The following is a 20,683-nucleotide window of genomic DNA, read 5'->3' as shown; positions in this document are numbered from 1 at the left end:
GTGTGTGTGTGTGTGTGTGTGTGTGTGTGTGTGTGTGATGCACGGGACCCCACCCTCGCTCTCCGGGCGCCCGAGCTCAGCCTGCGGGCGGGGAGCGGGTGCAGGAGGGTACCGCAGTCCGGCCGCCCCTCGGCGCTGCGGCTCGGGTACGTCATCGTCCCTCCCGCCCTCGCCGCGTCCCCGCCTCCCGGTCCTTTGTAGCCAGCGACGGCGCCGCAGCCGGCCGCCCCAGGCCCCGCCCCGGCCCCGCCCCGCCGCGCCGCGCGACCCGCCCCGCCCGCCTCGGGCCGCAGACGCGCCTGGGCCGCCGCGGGCCCGCACCCGACGCGGAGCGCGGCGCACGGCGGTGGCTAGGACCGCGGCGCGCGGGAGGGCGGGCGGCCTGGGGCCGGCATGGCGGACCGGCGGCGCGCGTGGAACACGGAGGACGACCTGCCCGTGTACCTGGCGCGGCCGGGCAGCGCGGCGCAGACCCCGCGCCAGAAGTACGGCGGCATGTTCGCCGCGGTGGAGGGCGCCTACGAGAACAAGACCATCGACTTCGACGCGTACAGCGTGGGCCGCCGCGGCTCGGCGCGCACGCCGCGCGGTGCGGGCCAGCTGGACGCCGTCGGCCTGCCGGGCCCGGGCGGCAGCGAGGACACGGCCAGCGACGTGAGCGAGCCCTCGGGCTCGGCCATCAGCTCCCCGGGCGAGCGCGACGAGCGGCCGCCGGCGCTGTGCATCCGCTGCCCGGCGCCCCGCGACCTGCCCCTCGGCCGGGACAATGGCCAGGTACCCTCGGGGCTCGCGTGGGCCGGACGGAGGGGGCGGGGCCTCGGGGCGGCGGGGAGTGGGGTCGCCGAGGGCAGTGCGGAGGCCTGAGTGCCGGGGCCGCCGCCGCCAGGTTGGGGAGAGCTGTGGAAGGCCCCTCCCCCGCCCGTCCTGTGGGAGGTTCCGAGAGGTTGCGCGCCGGGTCGGGGTGGCCAGCATGGCCGGTCAGAGCCGGCTCCCACCCTCCTCTGCAGGAAGAACAGGAGGTTCTGAGAGGGGAAGTAAGTTAGCTAAGCGGCCACATGGGCCCCGGCACCCGCATTCTCCGCTGCAGGAGCAGGGCAGCTCCGTTCCGCATTGGTCCACGCATGTATTCGCTCACTCCTTAGGCATTTCACAGCGCCTGCTGTGTGCGGCTCTGGGACAGGGTCAGGGACGTGTCACACAGCTGGCAGCGGAGGGAAGCCTCGCCCCGGGGGCTTTCCGCGGGAAGGGTTTGGTTAAAGATTTAGATGGAACGGGAAACCTCGCACCCCCAAGCGCAGGCATTCCCACAGCACGGCCTGGGGTGCTGGCTTCAGTGTGCTGCCCAGCAAGCTGGTGGCCGACTGGGGATCTGAACCCGAGCCGCTCGCTTCCTGGACTCGGAGCCCCCTCTGCCAAAGCGGGGGAGCACCGTGGAGAAGGAACACCAGGCCTTGGCCCGAGGGCCCACCTCCCTTGAGCTGCAGGTCGCCAGGGAACCGGGGGCGATGGATGGATAAGGGCACAGCTTTGGGATATAGGGGTCAGGGCCAGGTGTCTGGGCAATGTAAGTTGGAGCAGCAGAGGGCCGGCGACCTGTAGGCTTAGCCCGGGAAGTAGACGTCCGAGCACCGCTCAGCACCCCAGCCCCACCCCAGGCCAGATTGGGAAACATTCCTTGTGAGAATGAAGTAAGTAGTGAGCATTCAGTAAAGGCTGGTTGTTAGTTTTATCATCATCATCATTTTAATTCGCTCTTCCCTTAAATGCTATGAGAGGCATAAAGTGAGCCATCAGGAATCAGAGCTTGACCAGGACAGAAATCTGGGCGGGCTTCCTGGAGGAATAGGGTAGGCAGGCCTTTGGCTGCTACCGCGCAGTATTGAGTCTCCTTCTGCCCCCCACCCCTGCCTGCGACTCTGTCCCCATAAGTCGGGAACTCTCCATGGTTCTGAAGCCGGCGCCCTGGGAAGGGAAGGTGTACTTGAGGGGGTGTGAACGGGGTGGGAGCCAGGGAAAGTGATATTGAGAGCGTCCCATCTCCTTTTTTCTACTCCTTTTTCTCCCCCTGCCCACCTCTCTTCTCTGGTGGCCAACCTCACTTAGGATCCAGCCTTCCGAGCCCAAAAGGGAGGCTTTAGGGCCACAGACTGAGAAGCCGGGGTCAATACTGGGAAACCCTGGTTTCCAACCAGGGCCCTTCGCCCTCTTGAGCCTCAGCTGCTCCATATGGGAAGTGCGGGTGACATTCTCCTCCAGGACCCCCTCCAAGCGCGGTGGAGTGCCCGGAGGCCAGGGCGCTTTGTGCTGGGTGGGGAGCTGGCAGGAAGCGCATCCCTGGAGGAGCTGCGGTCAGTTTTACCCACGGCAGCATGGCCCCCGGGGCTCCGCCTGGGCCGGATCGCAGCCTGCTCCCCCTGCCCCTTCCCTCTCCCCTTTCTCTACGGCTTCTCCTTCTCCGGGACAGGGGGCAGGACAAAAGGCGGCGCCTCCAGCCAGCTGAGGGCTCTGGAGGCCCTGGAGGTTCCAGACTGAGTCCAGGGGGCCTCCGGGTCTCCCTGGGGGCAACCTTTTACTTTCTGCGGATTGAGCGGCCAGGGAGCTCCGTTAGGGTGGGCCTTGTTGCTCCTTCGCTTTGCAGAGGGTGCCAGCCCTCCCCCCACCCATCCAGCTCTTCCCTGGGGAGGGAGGAGGGGTTTCTGCGGCGCAGGCGCAGCATCCGAGGCCCAGGGCTGAGCTGCTGAGCTACTGCGGGGCTTTGTACCGGGGAAGTCTGCTTGGGAGCAGCTGTCTGTTTGGCCAGTCTCTGGCCGGCGCCCCTCCCCCATACACACGTGGTCTTGTCCCTGCCCAGGCTGAGCACCAGGGACGCCCTGAGCGTGGGTCCAAGGATTTAACTAAGCGGAGAGAGAATGGAGGTGTTGGGGGGGGGGGGCGGGGTGAGGGAGCGTGTCCTCACAGTGTCCCGTCATGGATAAGGCATCCACCCAGCTCAGGGCAGAAGCTGACTAGATGAGGGACTGAGCTCGGCCAAGGTGTGGAGGAACCCGGCTCCTAGGTTCTGCTCTGCTGCAGCGCATGTGCATCGCACCTGAGATACTTGACCTCTGTAAACCTCAGCTCCCCACTTGCAACGTGGGAAAGTGTGGCCTCGTGTTCCTGGAATTTGCAAAGCTCCAACCCACCTCCATTTGAAGGCCTAGGCACCTCTGGCCTCCTGTCCTGGACGGGAGGGGTAACGGTGAGGCCTCAGCCCCAGCCTGCCTGTGGGTCATTGTACAGCCCCCGCGGGCTGGGATTTTATAGGCAGAGAGCAGGTCAGCGTTTTATTCTGTCCAGTGTTCTGGGGCCTGCTGGGGCTTTCTCCTTTCTCCTTCGTATCTTTTATTCCTCCCTTGTCATGAAGTCTAGCCAGCTATGCCCTGGCCTCCTGCCTCCCTCCTTGGAGCAGTTCTGAGTCCTGGGCTAATGTCCCCTCTCCCCTGGGAGTCAGGAGGCCCTGTTTCTCCTCCTGCCTCCCGTCTGCTCAGGAGGCTGTGGGGACCTTAGCGCCAATGGTCTGGCCCTGGAAACAGTCACTGTCTGGAAGGCAAGACTGTGGTGGAGCCCTGATGGCCTGGCTTTGACGCCTCGGCGGATGCAGGGGTGGAGCAGGGCAGCCATGAATTAGGACCCTGTCTGTGGTCCCTGCTACCCCCTCTCCGAAGGCAGGAGGCCCTGCTGAGGCCTCAGGCAGGCTGGTTCGGTGACAGGTGGCGAGGGTGATGGGAAGGAGCTTTCCTGAGAAGCCTTGGGGATGAGTCTGGGAGGATGGGTAAGCTTTTGTCTCGGGCAGGCTATTCAGGGAGAGGGGACAGCTTGAAGAAAGGCTTGGAGTTGGAGATGGGAAAGTGCTGGGTCTATTCAGGGAATGGCTGGCGGACAAACGGGATCTGAGGGAGAGGCAGGAGGGGGCCGCCTCTGAGCCGGTTCTGGGGGCTTTGAAAGCTCCAGCAGCCTGGGCGGGTCCTGAGCACCGGCGCGCACTCCCTCCCCCAAGCGGCTGTGGCGGGGAGGCCACCATTGCGCGCTGCGGCGGCGCCGCGCCCCGGCTCTGCCTGCGCATCCCAAGGCCGACTCCTGCTTTAAAGAGAACCCTGCACCCGGCCCTTCCCCATCGCGAGAGCGAGGCCGCCGGTGCGCACCGGGCGGGGGTCCGCCAGCCGGCGCGATTTGGGGGGCGGGGGCGGAGGGGGGGCGATCGGAAGGGAAGCGCTTCCCGGTTCCTGCCCGCGGGGCGAATAGGGCTCGGCTCGCGCCGCCGGGAGGCGCTGTGTGTCTGCCGCGCCCTCCTCCCGCCCGCGCCCTCCCTCCTCCTCCCGCCCCCTCGCGGCGCCGGGCGGTGCTGGCAGCCGGAGCGGCGGTGCGCGGGCCGGAGCCGGGCAGCGGGCGCGTCAACGGTCGCGAGCTCCGAGCCTCGGCGTCCCTCCCGGGATTTGTCACCGCGCCCGCGGGGAGTGGGACCGAGAGAGAGCCCGGCAGTGCGAAGACAGCCCCCAGGTCCGCCAGCAGTCCCAGGGCGCCACCGGGGCCATGTCTTACCAGGGCAAGAAGAGCATACCGCACATCACGGTAAGCCGCCCGCCCGCCCCTTTGTGGGGTGGGGGTGGTCACCGCCGGGTCCGGATCCGCCTGGGAAAGTAGGGGCGGCCCCGAGGGTTTCTGCGACACGGTTGGGGCGGGGCGGGTCTCGCATTGCAGCCCCCTCCCCCCAGCCTCGGGGGACAATGGGTGGGGGAGCCCCGCTCTGCGGGCGGGCGGGTGGGGCGGGGCTGGAGGCTAGGCTTGGGTCCCCAGGCCTGCAGCCCCCGCCTCCCCAGGGGATGTGCCAGAGGCTGGCGTGGCCTGGGAAGAAGGATGCTGAGCTGAACAAAAGAGGGAGGGGCGCAGGGTCCGAACCTCCTCGCTCGGCCTGGAGCCCAGCCTCCCGCACCTCCGCCCACACTGCCCAGCACTGCCCAGCTCCTGCACCTCGCAGCCAAGTTCCTTCTAGCACAGAGGAAGGAAAAAGATCCAGGGCCGCCCGTCCGCTCCCAGACCGTGGGGTGGAAGTCTGCACCTGGAGACCGCGCCATGTCGGAGGGCCCCTCCCATTCTTCGCCACAGTTAAAACAAACGCCCGGGCAGCGCTGGGGGCTGTGGCCCTGGAAGGGTTACCGCTGGGGCGTCGGTGCCGAGCAGTCCCTGGGTCCCTGGGTTCCTGGGTGTGGCCGGAAACAAAGCATCCCACTTCTTTAAGCTTTGTCTCTGGGTGGGGCGCTGAGGGCTTTGCCTGGTATCCGAGTGGAACCAGACCATTCCTGAGCGACAGGGGCCCTCGGCCTGGGGTGGTGGGTGCGGGAGCAGCTGGGTGCTGGGAGAGGGGACTCTGGGCATGAGGAATGCTCCAGGGTGATGCCTGAGGTTTGCGGACAGGAGACCCAGCATCCTCACGGATCCAAAATCCGGGCTCAGGGATGACCCCAGGGACCCTGCAGGGGGGCCGCCTTGGGAGGAGGAGGCAGCTGGCGTCCCCACCCGCCCGCCCACCCGGCATATTGCAGACCTTGTTTTATTGAATCTTCCCAATAAGTCCTTTGAGGGGGGCGTTGTGCGCTGGCCAGGGTGCAGGTGGAGGGAGGTTGGGAGGGACCTGGGCCCCCTGCTCCCCCAGAACAGCCCTGCATCCTACCCAACGATGGGCTGAATCTTCCCCGAGAAATCCCCTCCGGACGGGCTGCAGGTGTAGCCAGCGGGCCTGTGCTGCGTTCCGTGCAGAGATGCAACTCTTGAGGGGGGGACCCCCACTTCCCCACCCTGAATCCCTGCCCTGCAACCGAGAGGCACAGTGACCGATGCCTTCCAGGTGTCGTTGGCTAAGAATCCGTGGCAGGAGTGGGCTTGCTTCAGTCTGAGCCCAGTGGTAGGAAGGTCTGGGGTATTTGTATGAGCAGGTCCCTTTCTTGGGGCTTTCTAACCCTCCCCTCCAGGGGAACTGAGGCAGGTGATGGGGAGGGCGATGCAGTGACTGATAAGTTAGGAGCCCCGAGTCCCTTTGCGACTGTGGCCCATGGCAGGTCTGTACCCCTCCCAGGACCCCAGTTTCCAAGAAGGAAGTTTAGCAGGATGGTCTTTGAGGCGGGTCAGGGGGAGTGGTGCCCCTGGGGGCGCACAGGTCTCAGTCTGCACACAGCAGTCACCCTGCCAGCCTTCCCGCGTGACAGTCTGGAGTGGAGATGGGGCAGCTTCTGTGCCAGATGTCTGGGTGCATCCTGCTCGGTGGCCTCGCTGAGCCTCCAGCTCTGCTCTCCAAAGTGGGTATTACACCGGCCTCTTCCCAGGCCCCTTGAGCATCTAAGAGGACCCTGGCTGAGCGCCCAGTGTGTGCTAGCACATAGTAGGGGCTTCAGAACTGCTGGCTGGTCCTGCCGCTTTAGTCCTTCCTGTGATCCCTGTGTAAGGGACCCTAAGGGCTTCCGTAGCCTGGGGCGAGGGAGGAGATGCTGAGAATCACGCCTGATTCTGAGAAAGCCGCCCTTGAGGAGGCATCTGTGTTTCATTGGGTCCTCAAGCCCATCCCAGCCAGAGAGACCATGGTTTAAAGGAGAAACAGTGAACCTGAGAGGGTGGCCTTGGCCGGAGCTCCTTTCTGGGCCCCTCAGCTTCCCCAGGAGCAGGAGTGGTTAAGTGGGCGGGCTGTGGCTTTCCCAGGGCTGCACCCTCACTCTGGTCAATAGCTCTTAGTTGGTAATTACCAGAAATTAAAGCACCTGGTCTGATGGGGCGCGCTGGGGGTTAGGGAACGTGGGAAGGAGCCAGCCTGGCCCTTACCTTCCCAGAGTTTAGCAGAGGCTGACATTTCAGCCTGAAATCACAACCCATTGGAGGGGATGGTGTAAGGGGGAGTATGGAGGCTGGAGGAGACACAGCAGGGAGGAGCCCTCCCCTCCCCCCCAAGTGTGGCATGTTGGAGAGACTGAAGTAAAGCCAGCAAAGCCAGCATCATGGGAGCCCAGCCTCTGCTCCCCAGGCAGCTTCTCGCGCACTTCGAGCAAATCTTGGAAACAGTAAAACGCAGCTGGCAGGCAGGGTGTGTGTGGCCTTGGTGCCTGGAGGGGCCTCAGAAAGGACCAGCTACAGCTCGGAGGTGCGTCCTCAAGTCACCCCTGCTTGATGGTGGGTCACTCTGTGCCCCCGTGAGCCCGTTTTCTCATCTGAACAGTGGGGATAAGGTCCCAGCTTTGCCAATGAATGCAGAGCTAGGAGAGTGGACACTGGCACAGGGGGCGCAGTGTGGACACAGGTAGGGACACGGCCGGGTTATGAAGCGTTCTGCTCCTGTTGATTACGATCGTGGCTTCTTTTCCCTCTTTTTTCCACCTCAGCCTTTTCCTGAGAAAATACAATCGCTTGGGAGCGAAGAAGGGGAAAGCAGAACCACTTAGCTTCAGCCCCCAAGGGTTTAAAATATTCACGAGGCTCTGTTTCATGTGTGGCTTTTAAAAATTCATGACCAGCCGGGGATTAACTCAGCAGAAGCTGTTTCTCGCACTGGGCGCCCAGTGCTGTGGTGAAGTGACTAGAAGGTCCTGGGCGTGGCTCTGTGCAAACAAAGGCACATGGCCTCCTGCCCCTGCCGAGGCTCCTGGCTCTCACCGAGCCACTGAAGGGGGCTGCCTGCTTCTTGTGGGGGAGACAGAGTGTCCGCCATGGTGGCTACGCATCCATACTCAGGTAATACTTCCGGAGTGCTGATCATCTCCGCTTTTGCCGAGTATCCCGGCAGGAACCCAGCAGGAATTCCATGACCTCTCATTTGGTTTGCAGAGCTGTCCTGTGAGGGAAACGGCCTGGATGTGTCCTCCTTGTGTTCCAAAGAGTAAACTGGGGCCCACAGGGACGTGGGGGCGTGTGCAGGCTCTTGCCGTGCCCTGCGGAGGCCTGGAGAATGAAGCAGGGGGGCCGGCAGGCTGGTCTGCCGGCTCAGCAGTCACTATCTGATTTGAAATCTCTGTGTGTGTTACAGTGTGTTTCAGAGAGTGTGTGTGTGCGTGTGTAATTGAGTGTGTGAGTGTAGATTAGTGTAGATGTGATACTGTATGGCGTGCAAAACAGTCAGGAACGTTGAGCTGGGAAGAAAGAGATCAACTGAGAGTCACATGGGACGGAAGTCGTGCTCTAACGTGAAAATATGCAGAAGCCGTGTGAATCCTGTTGCGCTCCTGAGCGTGGCATTCAGCCTGTCTATACGTATTCCGTTTATTCCCTGCCCGTTTACACAGAGGATTTGAGATGCCTGTAGCGGTTTGTTGCAGAGTGAAATCGGATGGAATGGGGGTGAGAGGTATGGGGCCAGAGATAGAGATTAGGGAGCCGAGTACAGAAGCCAGGAGAATGCAGGAGTCCCATCCCCAGGGCCCCGCCCACGTGCTGTGCACTGAAGCAGTCCTCCAGGGTGTGCTGCTACATGTGACCAGCATTTAATATTGATGTTTGCTACGGCCAAGTGTACAGAGTGTCCTAGTCACACCTCTTGGCTGGAGCCCTGAGCACGCACAAGCAGAACGGTGTTGAATGGAGTCTCATTTTTGTGGGAGTAAAAGACCGGTCTTGCCCTGGGCGGGAACATGAGAGGACTTGGCCCCGTGAGCACAGAAAAAGCAGTGCGGGCAGCGGACAGCGCCTGGTGCTGACGAGCAAGCAAGTGCAGTTAAGGAGCTTTTATTAAAGGCCCCTTGAGACAGACACGGCCCCATGTAGAAGGGCTGGTTGGTAACGATGGCTGACGCATTTGGTGGTGGTGTTTAATGATGCTGCACATTTTTACATCACAGTCACCCCCCCAACCCCCATCTCCAGGAGATACGTTCCGGGACCCCCAGTGGGTGTCGGAAAGCACGGATAGTACTGAGCCCTACGTAGACTGTGATTTTTCCGGTAGATGCACGCACTCACCGCTTCTCTCTGGCATGTCCTCATTGCCGGCACCCCCACTCCTGCACTTCGGGGTCGTTGTTAAGTTACATGAGGGTGACTTGGACACAAGCGCTGCGATGCTGCCATCTGGTAACGGAGGCAGCTACTAAGGAGCTGACAGGTGGGTCGTGCATACGGTTTGGGTGGATACACTGGACAGGGGTGATTGGCGTTCCAGGCGGGATGGAGCGGGATTTCAGCACGCTACTCGGAAGGGCGCACAGTTGAAAACATAGGCGTTGTTTACGTATTTCTAAAATTTTCCGTTTAATACTTTTGGACCGCAGTTGGCCACAGGTAACTGACACCTCAGAAAGTGAAACCGTGACAAAGGGGACTGTATTTGTAAGTATGACCTGAACAGAGAAAGGTCACTGCCTGGAGAGAGGCAATGGCCAGATCATAACTGCTCTGCAAGCCGACAGCCCTGAACTGGTGTTGAACTGGTGTTGGTTGCGAGAGTTTTGATGGCCACATCCTGCATGGCTTGGGTTCAGGACCTGGAGAAGGGCCGCGGGCAAATGACGAGATGAGACAAGAAATAATTTGGAAATTGGGGGGCCAGGCAGAGAGTCTTCCTCAAGGGCCTGCCAACCTTTTATTCAGTTTTAGATATAGCCCCTAGGCAGTCAATTCTGCTAGCAGACAGACTATCTTAAAGGTCAGTAAATATTAGTAAAGATTTACTCTGAGACTATTTGGTCAGGAAATTGCTTGAGCCACCATTGTCTCGGCTAAACAATTGGTGCATAGCTTTGGCCCTTGCCAGAGCTCAAGGTCCACCAGCGTTCCAGGCTGCTTGCTTACGCTTTCCTGATAGTGAAGACAACGGGTAGCTTCCAACAGTTGGTGGCCTCGGAAATGGCATGGAGTCTAGGATGCATCGTGGGGTGGCTGGTCAGGAAAATAAGCAGCCAGAAGGAGGGGGGTGATGGCTGTGGACACACGATGAGGCAGGTCCTGCTCCGTCCCTAGGCCCGAGCCCAGGCACCGGCCACTCTCCCTGACCAGGCTCGCCCTGCGGTCCTTGGCCTGCGTGTAAGCCGTGCCCGTTCCCTGCAGGGATTCCTTCCTCCCGGGGCTGGAATTGTGAGCACTCCCACTCCATTCACTCTGGTTCATGCGCTTGGAGGGCGGGGGCAGCGTCTGATTCTCCCTGGCACGTCCCCAGGAGCACGCTATGCACTGGTGACTCAGCTGGGACGCCGTGTCGTGTGGGGATGAATGAAGAGGAGGTAGCAAACGGTACTTCTTCGCTGAGCGAGGTCCCAGCCCCTCCTGCATCTGACTCCCCGTAACAAATGTCCTATCCATAGAGCTAGCATTTAGGTGGCTGCCACCCAGAAGGAGACCATGGTGGCATGAAGGGCTTTGGAGAGAGCAAAAGCCCCTGTATGGTGCGTGGGCAGCGGGGAGAGGGTGGATCTGATTTACTAACGGGCTTTGCTGCATGTCACCCTGAAAGGCAAGCTTTACAGTAAGAACCTTCCAGAGACAGGCTGGGTCACGGTGGCACACCCTTACCAGGACCTCCACTGAGTAACTGCTTGGTGTCAGAACTGGGGTCGGTTCCATGGAAGACTCCGTGGTTACGAAGCAGAAATGCACTGAGCGGCCAGGTGGCCGCTTGGGGGCGAGGCTGGACCTGACCCCGATTATGCTGCATGTATTTGTTGTCACACCGTATCTGTAGACCCTCAGGCCTTCAGCCCCATCTCTGCAAATATTTGATTGATACAACCTCAAAATTGGAAGGAACCTTTTAACGTATGTATTTTTTTGTGCTTGTGCATTTAAGGAGGCTGAAAGTGTCCATTGCATCTATTCCACTTCAATCTCCCCTCTAGTGTAGGAATTCCAAACCCTCCTTTTGCATACCTCCAGTGATGGGGAGATCACCACCTTACCCAGCAGCCTGTTTACTCTAGGATAGCTCTGCTGTGGGGCAGCTCTTTTTTTTTTTTAATATATTTTATTGATTTTTTACAGAGAGGAAGGGGGAGGGATAGAGAGTTAGAAACATCAATGAGAGAGAAACATCCATCAGCTGTTTCCTGCACACCCCCTACTGGGGATGTGCCTGCAACCAAGGTACATGCCCTTGGCCAGAATTGAACATGGGACCATTCAGTCCGCAGGCTGATGCTCTATCCACTGAGCCAAACCGGTCAGGGCTGGGCAGCTCTTCTGTATGTGGCCTGAGGGTCTGCCTTTTGCTCCATGTGTGCCCTCAGAATCTCCTGGTTCCTTCCTCTTCCACACGGATATTCCTGGAAGCTGTTTCACCGAGGCCCAGGACCTCCTCTGTTCCCAGTTCTCTAGTCCTCACCCAGCACAGTTTCCAGGTACAATGTTTGGATTTTCCCCATTTTTTTCTTCTTTCTGCTGTCCTTGGTTTCTGAGCCTGCAGAACAAAATGGATCCAAAATAAAACTCAATTCCTGGGCACCTTTTAAACTGACTTAAAAACATCCCCGGGTCATAGACTCTTCTGAGGAGCTGATACAAGCGGTGGAAACGTCCAGTGCAGACACGTGGCCTCAAGCGTTGGCTCTCAGAGGCCAGTGTTGAGTGTGTTGAGAGCTCCTACATGTGCTCTGAACCAGCCCCGGGAGGGAGGCGCTGTGATTAGTTCCACCGGAGGCTCCCAGAGCTGAGGGCCTTGCCCCGGCCTCCCTGCTGAGCGGCTGGTGGGCTGAGGTGCGGCCCCTGGTGGAAAGGATCTCACAGTCTCAGGGAGAAGATGCATATCGAGACAAGCCGGCAGACAGAGCATCCTGATGTTAGGACACAGCGCTAACCAGGTGTGCGCCTCGCGCTGTGGGGACTCCAGGGGGAGACAGCAGGTTCCTGGCGTCAGAGCAGGTGCCCAGCAGGTGAGCTGGAGATGGGGGGTGGGGGGGGAGGGGGAAGCAGCAGGTGTGGCAGCACCTCCAGGCGGCAGGAAGGCCTCAGGGAGGCCCAGGCTGTGACAGTGCCGTGCGAGTAGACCAGTATGGCTGCACAAGGCCAGGAGAGGGGGCAGCCAGGCCGGGAGGAGGCAGGAGGATGTGCTTTGTGTGAGGACAGCTGGGGACGGGTTTCAAGGGGAGGGCTGATGCATACCTGTGTGTCAGCCCTGGGCTGTCCTGGGGAGGGGGTGGGGGTGACCTGGGGGGTTAGAGAGAAGTTGAGGATGGACTGAGCATCTGAATGAGATCCATCCCCCCAGGCTGCAAGGACATTAAAAAACCAGGCCCCGTTCTAAGTGCTGTGCCCGTGTTCATCTAACTCTCAGAACCGCCCTCTGCTTTACGACGGGAAACTGACGCACAGAGAGGCAACCTGCCTGAGCCTCGGGTTATTGGCACCTGTGGGGCCGGGGAGGCCGCAGGCGGCTGGCCGGGCCCCTGTCCTAACCAGCCGCGGTGATAAAGGTGAACGCACCTGGCTCCCAGGGGTGTTGTCGATGTTCATTAGCTGATCGGGTCTCACATTTGATTTCTTCCCTCTGGAGAGCCCGTGGCAACTTTCCGAGCCTTTACTCTGCCTCCTCCCTTTTGGCCATAATTGCAGCAACGCTACCGGGAGGGAGGAGGAGGTGCACGCGCCTGGGGACGGGCTGGATAGGAGCCGAGTAGATGCAGACTGTCTGTCCTCCCCTGTCCCCATTGTGCAGGGGAAGGAACTGATGCTCACACCTGCTGATCAGGTCCCGGGAGGAGGACCCTGGGCTAACCAGCAGGGGGCAGTAGGTTACAGCGTCTCCACAGGCTCCTGGCTGTGTGACCTGGAGCCAACGGCTTCACTTCTGTTTCCTCCTGTGTAGCAATCAGACCCGCTTTTTTAAGAATTGGAACTGGAAACCCATGGGATGCAGAGCTGACACCGAGCCTGCGTTCGGGAATGTGAGTCTCTCAAAGGCGGCGGGCTTCTGTTTGGAGTGCTTTGTGTGAGGCGGGAAGCAGACAGGACACACAAAAGTGGGTGTAGGCGTAGAGGCCCACACAGCTGGCCCCGCCTCCTGTGGGCAGCCTGAGGCCCTGCCCACTCCTGAGGGCACCACAGAGGGGTGTTGTTTTAAAACCAGGTGCTCAGTCCCGCAGGGAGGATTTCCTGAATACCTGCCAGGTATCATGGGGCTTGCGATCTCTGTGTTGTAACTGCAGTTGTCATGGAAACGGGCCTGAGCTCGCAGAAAAGGCCTGCAGCCTGGGGACTGCCTGGGGTTCTGATTGGTGGAGGAGGAGAATGCCATGCTACCGTGTCCCCTGCCCATGCAAGTGGAGTACAATGTGTGTTAATTGGATTTGGTGTCAGGCCTGTCACCGACAGGGCTGCCTTCCTGGGAAGTGACAGAGGGCCTCCAGCTGACAGGCCATCCCCCGAGGCAGAGGCAAAGGCAATGGGCTGGCTTTCTGTGAGTCACGGGAGTGTGCTGCAGCCATAGGAGGCTGGGTGGGATGGCGCCCGGAGCTGGAGGCAGGCGGCTCTGGCTACTAAAGGTCGTGACCGAGTCATGGAATTATGAAGTCTCTGGGCCAGATATCGACCTCTGGCTGTGGCTTTGGGCACGGAGCCCTGATGGGGTGCCAGTTCTCTTCCATGGCAGCGATGCCCAGCAGCAGGCAACCCCACTGCCCTGGCTAACGCACCAACGATTTACTTACAGAGAAAGGTCTGGGAGGGGCCGAGGCGCAGGGGGCTCAGCCAGATTTGTCTTCGGGCTTCTGCCTGGGTCAGGTCTGCCCGCCTTTCTTCTCATCCTGGGACTCAGACGTAAGGAGACGCCATTTCTTGGGTCGTGCGGTTTTCCCGGCGGAGGGTGGGCTCTCTGAGCCTGAGCTGAAACCCACCGGCCTCGGGAAGCCTGTGCTCAGAGGGTGCGGCCATGCCCGCTCTCATTTTATTCGTCAAAGCAAGTCATGTGGGGGGAGGCAGGTGGGATTGTGAAACAGGAACCCAATCTACCACGGAGGGTCCCCGCGGGCATTACCTGGGGTGTTTGTGAATTCATGGCCCACCAGAGCTGGCCTGGAATTTTCGCAGCCCATCCCGAAGGACTTGAGGCTCACCGACGCTATGGTGCCATGTGAGTTGTATGTGTACGAGTGGGGTTTGGTCCTGTTGAATTTTTGAGTTGCAAACATGAGCTCACCATCAATGGCTTGTAGGATTTGAAGGATTCATAACTTTCAAAGTGTACCTTGACATTCCCTTTGTCTGAAGAGAAAGCAGTTCCATCAACATTTAATGCACAGACAAGCACGTGTCTATAAAAACGGGGCTTCCTGCCTTAGCCGGTTTGGCTCAGTGGATAGAGCATCAACCTGCAAACTAAAGGGTCCCACGTTCGATTCCGGTCAAGGGCACATGCCCAGGTTGCGGGCTCAATCCCCAGTGGGGAGCATGCAGGAGGCAGCCAATCAATGATTCTCTCTTGTCATTGATGTTTCTATCTCTCTCTCCCTCTTCCTCCCTCTCTGAAATTAATAATAAAAAACAAACAAACAAACAAACAAAAACGGGGCTCCCTGAACTTTTTGAGACTCGTTTCCGTGCTTGCCCTTTGGAGAAAACATGTTCTTTATCTTTCTAGAAATGACGGGTCTTTTAGTTATTCCGAGCCCCTTCCCAGGGATGAACCAGGCAGCCCCACTGGAATCTGTGTGTCCCAGCAGCCTCTGCTGGAGCTGCCTTCCCAGTGTGAAGACTAATCTCTGAGATCCCTTTAAAAAAAAAAAAAAAGTATATATTTTTGTTGATTTCAGAGAGGAAGGGAGAGGGAGAGAGCGATAGAAACATCAGTGATGAGAGAGAATCATTGATCGGCTGCCTCCTGCATGCCCCACACTGGGGATTGAGCCTGCAACTCGGGCATGTGCCCTGACCGGGAATTGAACCGTGACCTCCTGGTTCATAGCTTGGCTGCGATCCTCTTTTTTTTTTTTTTTTGACATTTACCCATTTATTAGCTGCAGATTCCAATCTCTGCATTAGTGAAGCATCATAGGAGAGGGGATTCATGTCCTCCCCCACCTTCCTGGGGAAGGAGAAATAAAGTATTGAAGGGTTGATACTAAAAGTTGAAAGGACTTGAAACCGACTCTAAGCCATGGTTGCTTTGGTTCTGCGGGAGCGTAAAGATTACAGACATGCCAGTGAGCTGAGAAAGAAAAGCAGTGAGGAAATACGGGGGAGGGGGGAGTGTGAGGGAGGTAGGAGAGGGAACTTTAGCATCCTGGGGTTTGGAGAGACCTCACTGTCTGGGTACCCAGGGGCGTTTCAGGACCATGGACAGCACACACCCGCCTTCCATTCTTCTACCTGGATCTCTCAGCACTCTGTCTGTCTGGGCATATACTGCTTACCTGGCTGCCATGTGCCCCTTCTCCTCCTTTTTGCAGCTGCTTGAACTTCTCATATTTCAGATCCCAGCTCAGACGCCCCCTCCTGGATGACAGAGCCTCTCTCTTTCCCTGTTGTCTCTGTAATAACAGCTTTGGTTCTCTGCTGTTTACCAGACAGCCAAGGTTGCTAAGCGTGTGATTATGGGTTACGTGTGGGTTTGATGTGAAAAGCACTTCTCTTTTCCCCTGAGGATCTTCAGGCCGCAACGGATGTTTAATTCCTCTGACTCTGGTGGAGAGGATGGATTTTCTTCCCACCATGCAGTGGGGGGAACACAGCTCAGAGGTTTCATGTTGCTCAGGGATCGACGGTGACGCAAGAAATGCACTGTGATCCGGACCTCCCCCTCCCTCCCCCCAAGCCGAGGCTGCTGTTTCCTTTGCTGTTGTATGGGAAGGAGTGCCTGACATTTTAAAAAAATGTATTTTTATTGATTTCAGAGAGAGGAACGGAGAGGGAGAGAGAGAGAGAAACATCAATGATGAGAGAGAATCATTGATTAGCTGCCTCCTGCACGCCTCCTACTGGGGATCGAGCCTGCAACCCGGGTATGTGTCCTGACTGGGAATCAAACCTCCTGGGTTGAGTCACCTGGATGGGAAGAGGGTAGGGATCGGAACCCACACCTGTCTGACTCTGGACACTTCATTCTCACGCACACTGATCCGGGACATGAGCCGAGCGGGTCGTAATCCTGAACTGGCCGTCTCCGGCACACCCTGACAGTCAGATTTTTGTTGGATTTTTAATTAGCTATTTTATTTTCTTCAGAGTATTTAAACAGCGATTTTTATACAGAGCTTGTCCCCGCTCACATATCTTGTTTGTCCCTCGTGGTGGTCTGGGAGAGGCGGGATATTATTATTTTTCTTTTAAATGTGTGACTTTTACGAAATTCTTAAAATTTGGTGTCCCATATACAATTGGCTCTTGCTGTAGTTTGCTGAGTGAAGAAGCAGAGCCCCAGGGAATGGGCCCATGGACCACAGCCCTGGGCTTTTCCTGCTGGAACCTGATTATGGGGTGTGATGGATTTGAAAATGTTTTAGGATGTGACAGAGTGTGTCTGATGGAGCGAACGCTGGGGAGGAAGTTAGGAAAGGCAACCTGCGCCCGTGTTTGTGTGTGAGCCTGGGAGTCACCCGTCTGAGCCCGCTCCCGCCTCGGTCGGACCGGACGCGCCATGAGGGTCCGCGCAGGCAGGGCCTTCGGTCTCTGGAGCACATCCCTGACGCCTCCTGTGGGAAAGTCTCCTGGTCAGCGTCCCGCGAAACAAAAGGATCCGCTGGGAAAGCTGTGAGCTTGGTTCCCTCGTGAATATGCACATCACACCGTGGAGTAACGCACCTGGGAGTTCCTGTCACAGACAGCCTTGGCTTCTGTTTAACCCAGACTTTTCTAAGCTCACGACACCTGGGATTCCCTTTCTGGGACACCAGCTGCTAAAACCCCTGTGACCGAGGGTCCCAAGGAACATGGCGCGGAAAATGCCAATTAAAAGGCAAAGGCACAGATAACGAGAAAGTCACATAAGTTCTTGCTGGGTCATGGGCTTATATTTTAAGAAAAACGCTGGCCCCTGAGGACAGCAGGAGCATGGGCCCTTTTGCAGAAGCTGCCTCTGTACCTGCTGGTAGTTGCGGGGGTGAGGAGCGGGGAGGTGATGTGAGCCAGAGCTCCACTGTGGGTTTCAGGAAGAGCAGAGCAGGTGGGGCTGGTGTTCGGCTCACAGCACACCTAATGCCATGTTGTAGGCGGAGCCTGAGAGCCCTCCTTAGACATGAAGGCAGATGGCTGCCTGTGGGAGGCCGGGTCCCGGAAGCCACGCGCCAGCTGCCTGTGACTCACAGTTAGTTCCCTGCTTCCTGGTGCCTGGAGCCTGCACACCCCCTTGTCTCTGTGTCTGCATGTGCACAGCTGTGCCTTCTCTTTCCTTTGGTCCTGGAGTGCCCTCCAGAGGGCGTCCTCCCTGGGACACACACATCTTGGCTGGCCTCTCCCACAGGCATAAGAGGCAGGTGCTGGGCAGGGCCCTGATTGAGCTTGGAGCCCTTCCCTCCAGAGACCCTCCTGCGGGGGACAGGACGTGATGGTTCACACATCTCCTCCTTGGATCGTGGCTCTTAGTTCTTGTCTCGTGGCTGCGATGCCTTTTCTCTCCCTCTTCACCCATTTGTCCTTCAAGGTATCCATCCATTTTCTCATTCATCCACCCACCCAGTCATTCACCCATCCATTCACTCATCCACCCACCCAGTCATCCATCTATCCATCCATTTACTCATTCTTCCACCTACCCACCCAATCATCTGTCCATCTATCCACTCATCCTTCCTTCCTTCCTTCCTTCCATCCATCCATCCATCCATCCATCCATCCATCCATCCAACCAACCTTCCCTTCCCTTCCTTCCTTCCTTCCTTCCTTCCTTCCATATATCCATCCACCCACCCATCCATCCATTCAACCAACCTTCCTTCTTCCTTCCTTCCTTCCTTCCTTCCTTCCTTCCTTCCTTCCTTCCTCCCATATATCCATCCACCCACCCATCCACCCATCCACCCACCCATCCATACATCCATCTATCCTTTCATCCTTTCATCCTTTCATCCATCCATCCATCCATCCATCCACCCATCCTTTCATCCACCCATCTGGCCAGGCTGTGTCCAAGGTGTAGGGGATGCAGCTGTGAATAAATGGATGAAATCTCTGCCCCCTTGGAGCTGACAGTCTCGTAAGGACAAGTGCAGGGCTCAGCTCTAGGTGGCGCCATCCATCCACACCCATGCGTGTATGTTTGACCCTCTGTGATATGCGCTGGACTCAGCCGGTGGGGTAACTAACACACCACAGCTCTGATGCCCGTGGGGAGTCACCTTTCAGACAGACATGTAAATACCTAGTATGTCAGACGCACTGCAATAAGGGCTGTGTAGCCATAATGGGGGAGGGGTGTGGGGTCGGCTGGCAGGAAGCGGTGTATAGTGATCCTAAGAGGGCAGCGGGGGAGGGCTCTCAGGTAAGTGACGCTGAGCAGAGACCCAAAGCAAGTGGGAGAGCAAACTTTCCCAAGAGCTCGAGATTCCAGGTTGTCGGGCCTTGCTTTTTTACGCCACTTGTTACTTTTGAAAATGTTTGAATAATTTTATATTAAAAGTTAAAAGCAAACAAAAAGACCTCCTGGCTTTTCCCCAGTGACACTTAACACTTTGCTTTCTTTTCAGAGTGACCGGCTCCTCATCAAAGGTGGACGGATCATCAACGATGACCAGTCCTTCTATGCCGACGTCTACCTGGAAGACGGGCTTATAAAGTGCGTGGACCAAACAGACCTTTTTAAAAAATATATATAATAGTATATATTTATTGGTTTCAGAGAGGAAGGGAGAGGAAGAGAGAGATAGAAACATCAATGATGAGAGAGAATCATTGACCAGCTGCCTCCTGCACGCCCCCCACTGGGGATCGAGCCTACAATTCGGGCAGGTGCCCTGACCAGGAATCAAACCGTGACCTCCTGGTTCATAGGTTGATGTTCAACCACTGAGCCACACCAGCCCGGCCAAACAGATCTGTTAAGAAGCCAGTCTCAGGGGGAATGGGAGGCTGGGATCTGTGCTGTGACTGTGCCGTGTTGCTGTGACTATCAGGGCTGGAGAGATTTGGGGAGGTTTACACTGCGGGTGGAGGCGGTCCTAGTGTTTACTGAGTGCCCCCACCGCCGTGCCTGGCTCTGCCACAGCCTCTTGCAGCTCCCGTGGAAGCTGGGAAACACATGGTCCCTGCTCTACCTCCTGGGAGAGGCGGGCAGGGAGAAGTCTGTCCCGCGTCACAGACCCAGTGAGGGGCTGCGTGAGTTCCAGCCTCGCACACCCGACTGAGCTCACAGCTTTCTTCCACCTGCTCGGAATCTCCAGGGCTGGGTGAGGGGCCGGGAGAGAGAGGACTGTCTGGCTACGGACAGCGCCTGGGCACTTACAGGAAAGACGTGCATTGGGCTGCAGTCCTTCTCCACTCTCTCCCCATCGGTCCCCTCTCCACCCTCCGGAGACATCCGGTGTTAGTCTGCTCGGGCCTCTGTGACAGAATTCCCCAGACCGATAGGGAGGCTCAGTCACAGACACTTGTTTCTCACGCTCTGGAGGCTGCAAGTCCAGGACGTGTGCGGGGCTGGTTCCTAGGGAGACCTCTCCCTCGGCTGTGACAGCCATCTGCTCACGTGTCCTCACATGGCCTTGCTCCTGGGCACGTGGGCTCCGCGTAGCTTCCTCTTCTTATAAGGACACCAGTCCTGCTGGGTCAGGGCCCACCCTACGGCCTCCTTGGGCCCTGGTGACCTCTGTAAAGGCCCCGTCTCCAAATGGTCACACTCTGAGGCCCGGTGTTAGGGCTTCAACCTAGGAATGTGGGGGCGCACAGTTTAGCCCATCACTGTCCGAAAGCTCATAGGGCCGAGGGGGCTTTTCACTGTCTCGCTGCAAACACTCCCCTCCGTCCCGAGCCAGCTGCTGGAGGTGTGTGACGTGCTCTTGAGTGACTGGCTGTGGAGGGAACCCTTTACCACTTGATGGCGATGCTGGTCTCAGCTCTGCCGCCACCTCCCCCTGGAAGCCTTCCCAGGTAACCAGGCTACTGACGTGACCCAGCCTCTGCTGCACTGGATCGTGACCATCTGCCGACATGCCCTGCCTCCTCGTTAGACCTGACCCTTCGAGGGCAGGGGCCTGCCTGCGTTGTCTCTGTCCGCCCAGTGCCCGGGATGGGGCCTGGCTCGGAAGTGTCTCCCTGATGGTCTGAAGCTGCAGGGTGGCTGGCTACCATTTCCTCTCACAGACCCGACGCCTTCTCTGTTGTTTGTCTCCAGACAAATAGGAGAGAACTTAATCGTTCCTGGCGGAGTGAAGACCATCGAGGCCAACGGGCGGATGGTGATTCCCGGGGGCATTGACGTCAACACGTACCTGCAGAAGCCGTCCCAGGGGATGACCGCCGCCGATGACTTCTTCCAAGGGACCAGGGCAGCACTGGCGGGCGGGACCACGATGATCAGTGAGTTGCACCCGCCTCAGGGACATAGGCCGTGACTTCTCTCCTTCACCAGCACCGGCAGCAGCACAGTGCTCAGTGTACCAGGCACTTAGCTCAGGGGACCGTTTAACGCGATTGTCACTAAACCCTGCCTTATACCTAATGTATATCCGTGTGTTATGTGCCACTGGTGGTGCACAAAGTGATTTTAGAAGCAATGTAGGCATTGAAAATGTTAAAGTATTTTAGTGCATATGGAAATTAAATAAAC

General features: G+C 58.1%; 1 protein-coding gene across 2 annotated transcripts in view; it reads left to right on the top strand.

The window, feature by feature from the left end:
* Positions 1-369: 369 nt before the first annotated feature.
* The window catches only part of CRMP1 (collapsin response mediator protein 1), a 37,225-nt gene continuing 16,911 nt past the window's right edge, over positions 370-20,683 (top strand). Inside the window, exons 1-3 of one of the 2 annotated variants that reach the window (XM_081104827.1) lie at positions 370-774; positions 18,609-18,697; positions 20,249-20,433. In XM_081104827.1, the coding sequence (XP_080960953.1) occupies positions 394-774; positions 18,609-18,697; positions 20,249-20,433 (655 nt within the window). In that variant the 5' untranslated portion in view covers positions 370-393. Of the gene's footprint in view, positions 775-4,388; positions 4,609-18,608; positions 18,698-20,248; positions 20,434-20,683 lie in introns of those variants that run through there. The other variant, XM_081104828.1, reaches the window with a different exon arrangement.

The sequence above is a fragment of the Myotis nattereri genome (assembly GCF_964212035.1).
Source record: "Myotis nattereri genome assembly, chromosome: 1".
Lineage (NCBI taxonomy): Eukaryota > Metazoa > Chordata > Mammalia > Chiroptera > Vespertilionidae > Myotis > Myotis nattereri.
The sequence above is the reverse complement of the archived record's forward strand: the minus strand, read 5'-3'. Positions and strand labels throughout refer to the sequence as shown.